The 6,662-nt window shown below is 47.6% G+C and overlaps 1 protein-coding gene across 1 annotated transcript; it reads left to right on the top strand.

The window, feature by feature from the left end:
- The first annotated feature begins 240 nt into the window (after positions 1 to 240).
- GUCA1B (guanylate cyclase activator 1B) lies at positions 241 to 6,662 on the top strand. The gene is made up of 4 exons (XM_032960069.2): positions 241 to 1,085; positions 3,522 to 3,671; positions 5,172 to 5,280; positions 5,886 to 6,662. The coding sequence occupies exons 1-4, from the start codon at positions 873 to 875 to the stop codon at positions 6,017 to 6,019; spliced, it is 606 nt and encodes a 201-aa protein (XP_032815960.1). The 5' UTR covers positions 241 to 872; the 3' UTR covers positions 6,020 to 6,662.

Here is a 6,662-nt window from a genome sequence, read left to right as displayed (position 1 = left end):
GCGGCAAAGAAGCGTGATGATATCCTTCGGCGCTCGCGATGACTTCGCCACGAGACTTATCGACGCATGCATCCACTTTGCGTTTGTTATCCCACGCTTACCCACTCTTGTACTGCTGAACAACACCGCCGCCCCGCCCACCACCACCACCACCCACCACCACCACCACCCACCACCGCCTCCTCTGCTCACCGCCCCCCCTCCCCCGCCCACCAAACTCCAGCGAGTTTAAATCCTCAAGCATAGGTACGGCACGGAACGAGAGAGCAGTCCAGCGACATCGCGTTCCGAATCACCCCACCAGGAACAGCAGAGGAGCGCCGGTGGGCACAGAGAGAGTGTTTGTGGGACGGAGAAATTCATACACGGCCCTTTTTTTCTGTTAAATAACTTTAGTGTAGTGCCGTTAGCCACACGCGTGACTGCAGTAATTTATTAGCACGTTGGGTTTTTGTTCTTTCGAAAAAAAATTTCATTCTCATTGCTTTGCCGCTGTGCAATCCTAAACTCACAATCCTTCAATGCTGTCAGCGCGAAATTGAAATATATTTGAAGTTATATTTGAAATTGCATTGGCAATTCTCCTAATCGAACCTCGTCGCAATTAAACCATCGTTGTCTGTTTGTAGTTTAAACAAAAACAGCGGCAACAAAATCAGGACGCCTGCTACATTTCGCGGGGACGAACAAACCCACCGCCGGTTTACGCTGAACACAGAGACAGAGAGGGTATCGGCCAATCTGCCCCCCCTCCCACCGCTGCCCTCCTTACAGCCTCCAGATCGTCAAATCTTGCGCGTAACCGAGGAGTTTCCGCCGCAACCCCCTCCAAAACAACAACAGCAGCAGAAACAACAAAAACAGCAGCAGCCATGGGCCAACATCAAATGGGCAGGGAGGAGACGATCCCGGGCGGGCAGGAGATGGGAGTGGCGGAGCTTCAGGAGTGGTACAAAAAGTTCGTGGTGGAGTGCCCAAGCGGGACGCTCTTCATGCACGAGTTCAAGCGCTTCTTCGGCGTCCAGGAGAACGGCGAGGCGGCCGAATATCTGGAGAACATGTTCCGCGCGTTCGACAAGAACGGGGTCTGTACCCGCACGTCACCCGGGCCACCCTCGTGTTGCGTTTCGGCGCGCGTCCAAGGGTCGCCCAACAGTGGCGGGCGGCCATCGAACAACAACAACAACTAAAATAACCCCGCCGCAAATCAAGGTTTTTGCCTCGATAAAGTTAGAGGGTTTCGTGAGATGAGCAAGGTTGTACGAGTTCGGGGTAAGAAAGAAGGGAAATACAAAGCGGGGCGGTGTGAGGGTCGGGGCAGGCGGTGTGGTGGGGTTGAACAAGGCGAGGTGGATGGGTCCTGCAGACCGATCCCTCGACAATGGGTGGAGAATTCAATACGTGAGGTTAAGGGGAACGCGAACCGCGGTAGTCGTAGTGATAAGGAGAGTGGTAAGGAGAGCGCGTGACTGATTTACGTCTATCAAGTGCGCAGTGAGGCGTTGTCTTGCCTTCACCCCAGGCAAAGACAACGGTATTCCTACTTTAGGTCGAATTAGTGCTTTGTGTAGTCGCAAATAATTACTGAGTTTGCTTGCAGGGGGTTTAATTTCTCACCGAATAATTTCTGGGTCGATGGGAGACACAGAACCAGCGGCCGCAGTCATAGTGACAGGTATACTGGACGTGGTGTGCCGCGCATGCAAATATTTTCCAGGGTCCTTGACCTGGACAGACCCAGCTGAAATTGAACCCTGGTTTCCAACATTACGTGGTTGGCAGCGACAGCACGCATTCGTCTCGCGAGAGCAGCCGACCCCACGCATAGAACGGGAGGACTCTTGGCTTAGAAAAGAAAACAAATATGTACGTAAGATGCAATGTCCATACTGCCAACGCGTCTACTTTGGCTATTTTAAAAGCTGTCGTGATTCGATGCTGTTGTGCCGCAACATACGACTCCCAAGCGCACTACTTTTGCGCGTGGTCTTTATCCACGTTTTGTCTAATTCCGATCGTGGCGACCTTAACAGCGCAGTAGCGCACACTGGCAAAAGGTGATGGTGTTTATTTTTTACCACACGTACTGGGCAATTTAGGAACTATGCATACCGCAAGTACTTCACCCAATGACTCGTGACTCATATTTATCCAGAGGTAACATTGGTTCCATGACAACTGTGATTATAAGCAGCCCCTGAATTCTTAAAATTATCCACGGTTATCTGAGATTATTTTTACCCCGCGAGATAAGTTGAGTAAATTGACAGATAATGTGATCTGCGATATTGGTTACCAACTCCCACGTCACCAAACATTAAGGGAGTTTTCTCCACGATAATGTTTTGGCTGGAAGTGGTGGCTCACGCGTTCCCAGCAAGGGAATGAGCCTCAACAGCCCTTCGTTTGGTGGTATGAATACCAGAATCGTGTTGAGTAACTGCACTGTGACATATGTATTGTTTTACATCTAAGACAATCTGGATTGTTTTCACACAGAGACTGTTTAAACATTTTTGCGAGAAAAACCGATCCGTTGTGTTTTTTTTTAAAGATGACATTGAGTACCAATTTTTTTTCTTGAACGACAAATTATCCTCTTTTACGGGAAAATACCTTGAAGTTTTCTTCCAATACACGCGCATAAATGGAAGCAACTGGCAACATTTATCACTAACACTGCCTTATAACAGACATAACACATATAATAGACGGATGTTTCAGATGACGACCCTTCTTCAGTGCAGAGAGAGAGACAGTGACGGCAGAGAGAGACTGATTTGTAGTTGGAGGTCACACTTTACACCGTGGAGGCCTCGATAGAGCTGGGACATTTTACGAATGTTGACAGATGAACAGTTCTAAATTGACAAGATCAATTGTCTATTCGTAGACATTGAGTACCAAGCAAACACAAGAAAGTTGGCGAATTAACATTTTTGAGTTTAAGTATGAACGATTTTCAATTCACTTCTTGTTCAATCACCACGCAGTAATATCCCTGGCATTTTGCAAGATAGTTGTAAAAGATTTGTATTTTACAGTCAATATTCCTGTAAACCAGCTATTAACCAAAGTTATGCATATTTTCCCGCATCTCCGATTAGCATGGTTGGCTTCGTATCGTGCGATAAAAGTTTAACATACATACATACATTGGTGACACTTTAACACGTAGGCTTTCGCGACCAATATTATCCATAATACAGTTTTTTCGGGGTTAGATCGCGTAAATATATAAACTTGTCGTTAGACCCGCCACCACCCGACATAGCCAATAAGTAATGTTTGTCACCTAAACGGAACATGTCAATGCGTTACTAGTACAGCACACCGGTGTGTTGGTGAGCAAACCCACAACATTTACAGACTGAGTACTTCAACCGCAACCAAACCTTACCAATTGGCTGTGTAGGGTGGTGGAGGTTTTAACGACACACATTTATACGAACGCGATCTAACCCGATCGCTGACACCGTGGCTGTGTCCGCCGGCCCCCTCCCGCCGGGGCGGGCACGCAGGACAACACGATCGACTTCCTCGAGTACGTCGCCGTGCTGAACCTGGTGCTACGGGGCAAGCTGGAGCACAAGCTTAAGTGGACCTTCAAGATATACGACAAAGACGGTAGTGGCTGCATCGACCGCCAGGAGCTGCGCGAAATCATCGAGGTGCGTGCATCGGACTCCATCCCATTGCGACGAGCGTTTCAGAATCAATGTCTGGATTTATACTGCAGGGGGAATCCGATGAGCTGTAAAGCTCTTTCTCACAGATGTCCAATAGGGGCACGGGGTCACAACGTTACAAATCAAACTATAAACTTTGTTTTTTAATCTTACCAGGTAAAGCCCACTGACTTATTAGCTTCTTTTTTTCAGAAGCGACCTGGCCACAAATGATAGCTCAACACAGTGGCTTATCATGCGGAAATTTACAGCGGCAAAAATTATCTAAATTAATCTCACTCTGTCTCGGAGCGCTCGTCAATTCTCAGAATATGTATTTATTTATACTTGTCGGGCGGGGAGACTGTGATTGGAGGGCATAAACAGATTGGACAGGAGGCCCCAATTCATTCCTCAGAGGGCCCTTCCCCAGCACAAGATTTCGTTTCAGGTGGATCTGGGGTTGGTATAGTTTGTATATTCGATTCCTTCCATTTGCTGTTGATCACTACTGATACCCGATGTCGAACACTCCACATCTATTCACCATCGTTATGTAATACGTTCTGTCAAAAATATTTTTAAAATTTAATTTTAAATGTTATATACGACTTGTAAAGCTGATCCAAAGATAAAACGAACGAAACTACTCTACGTTCGGCGCATCGCTGGTCGCGCCCCTAAAGCCCCTCGCGTTAATCCGGCCCTGTCCCGTGCCAACGGCACCCCGCCACCGTCCCTAATTTCGATCGGATCATTGGGGTTTATTAGTAATAAATCGGCATTTTGCGACCCCCACTGCCACTGTGCAGCGTATTATTACGTGCCAGGGACTCTGTGAGATGATAGGACAATAGTCTGAGTCCATAATTGGCAATAAGTAACGGCAAAGCAGTTATAAGTGACTCACAGAATTGTGCGCAGTTGCGTATACAGAGTACACGACTTCCCTGAAGACATTCACTTTCAGCGAGCGCGATGCCGATCGCACACGGTCCGAATTCGACCCTCGATCGATGGCTGTGCCATCGCCGCACACGCGTCGAATGAAAAGCAAGGGACGAGTCCTTACTTACTAACAACTCCTTACTTACTAACAACTCCTTACTTACAAACAACTTCTTACTTACTAACAACTCCTATATCATTTTTCATTGCTGGAGGGGTTGCCCCCCCCCCCCCACCTGAAAATCCTGGCTCCGCCATTGCCCACGCTGGTTGGGAAACGGCAATCAGCTCGCAATTCGTAAGGTTGCGAGTTCAAATTCTAGGTCGGGGATTTAACTCAGCCCATCACTCCTCCGGGGTCCATAAATTGAGTGCCACTTTGTGGGGCAGTGAACGGTTGTTATACTACGGAGAGTCCCGCCTCCGCCATAGGAATGTGGAAATTCCGCCACATTCCTAAGGTGGGGCTATGGGAAGGAGATGAGCAACGCATCAATGTCCATTTCAGCAGCAAATCCTTTCGTGAATAACCCTTCTGAGCGCGATGCCTTTCAGTCCATCTACAACATGAAGAAAGCCATCAATCAGCAGGATGAGGGGCCCCTTCTCTCTCCGGACGAAGTCTGCACGCGCATATTTAGGCTCATGGACGACAACGATGATGGTGAGACGACATAACTACAACCATCAACAACCGTGTAACTCAGTGGCGTAGCGCGGTTACCATGGGCTCTGGTGCATGAAACATGACCAATTTACCCCCTTCTTCATATCCCGGCGCCTAGGCCGTGGCGAGATGTTAACTACCTCGCCTGGTCTGCAGGAGGTCGTGGGTTCAATCCCGCCGCTGACGTCTGTATACTTGGAGTTTGCATGGATTTTTCTCCGGGTACTCCGGTTTTCCCCTCCACATGTATACACATGCATTTAGAGTATATGTGGCTGCTATATATTTCCACACGATAAGCCACTTCGTTGGGCTATCATTTGTGACCAGGTCACTGCTAAAAAGAGCTATATAGCTCAGTGGGCCTTAATAGGTAAAATAACAATAGTTAACAGTTGTAGTTTGTTTGTGTGTGGTGGTTACCAACCCTAGCACTTTTTCTGGCTCAACCCTGCTGCTTAGCTTCAAAACTCGGATTAGATTAGGTGCTTTCTGGGTGATTTATGCAGGAGCAAATTACATGAATTCATGCAGTATTTACAAATGTAGTCGAACGTTCTCGCAGAAGTTCATTCCGGTGCCCGTGGCGCGGGGTTTCGCAGGCGAGCTGTCACTTGAGGAGTTCCTGGAGGGTGCACGGAAGGACGCGTGGGTACTGCGGATGCTTCAGCTCGAAATCGACCCCAGCATCTGGCTCAGCGAGACTCGACAGAAGAACACCATGCTGGAGCAGTGAAACTGCCTTGCCCTTCCCTGCCCTCTCCTCTCCCACCATGCCCTTCCCTGCTCTCTCTTCCCTACCCTCTCCTCTCTCATCATGCCCTTCCCTACCCTCTCCTCTCTCATCATGCCCTTCCCTGCCCTCTCCTCTCCCACCATGCCCTTCTCTGCCCTCTCCTTACCTGCCCTCTTCTCTCGCATTATGCCCTTCTCTTCTCTCTAACATAAATATATAGAAGGGCTAACATATATAACAATGAGCCTTCTTTAGAAGTAATGCACGTGTTATTGACTGAAATTGTACCCTACTATATATTTGCCTGCTATAAGACAGTGTTAATGACCAGTGTTTGTTTATTAGACAGGCAAGAAGATGCACAAACATTTCGGAGAGATTATTACTGTTTGAACCAATATTACTCTCGAAAATAATTGCTGGCTACAGGCATATAATTATGTATTAGATCATTCAAATGTATGCTCACGCTCGCAATTCATCCATTCCATCGTGCATGTAACGATTACTATTTACTATTTAAAAAAATAAATGCTCATGTTAAATGTAGACGAATGGGATGAGCAAAACAACACGCATGAAACAAGAATGTACGGGGACAGACAGACAGATGAGACGAAATAAAAACCATTCTTGAATCAAA

Source organism: Petromyzon marinus, chromosome 24 (assembly GCF_048934315.1).
Source record: "Petromyzon marinus isolate PM22_M1 ecotype Great Lakes invasive population chromosome 24, UKy_Petmar_22M1.pri1.0, whole genome shotgun sequence".
NCBI classification, from domain to species: domain Eukaryota; kingdom Metazoa; phylum Chordata; class Hyperoartia; order Petromyzontiformes; family Petromyzontidae; genus Petromyzon; species Petromyzon marinus.
This window is presented reverse-complemented; position numbering and strand designations above follow the sequence as displayed.

What these genes read in the sequence shown, in the direction of transcription:
- GUCA1B (XM_032960069.2), top strand. Translation starts at nt 873, where the DNA reads ATGGGCCAACATCAAATGGGCAGGGAGGAGACGATCCCGGGCGGGCAG. An exon ending in GCGCGTTCGACAAGAACGGG is followed by an intron (nt 1,086 to 3,521) that starts GTCTGTACCCGC and finishes GCGGGCACGCAG; the next exon opens with GACAACACGATCGACTTCCT. An exon ending in CATGGACGACAACGATGATG is followed by an intron (nt 5,281 to 5,885) that starts GTGAGACGACAT and finishes GGGGTTTCGCAG; the next exon opens with GCGAGCTGTCACTTGAGGAG.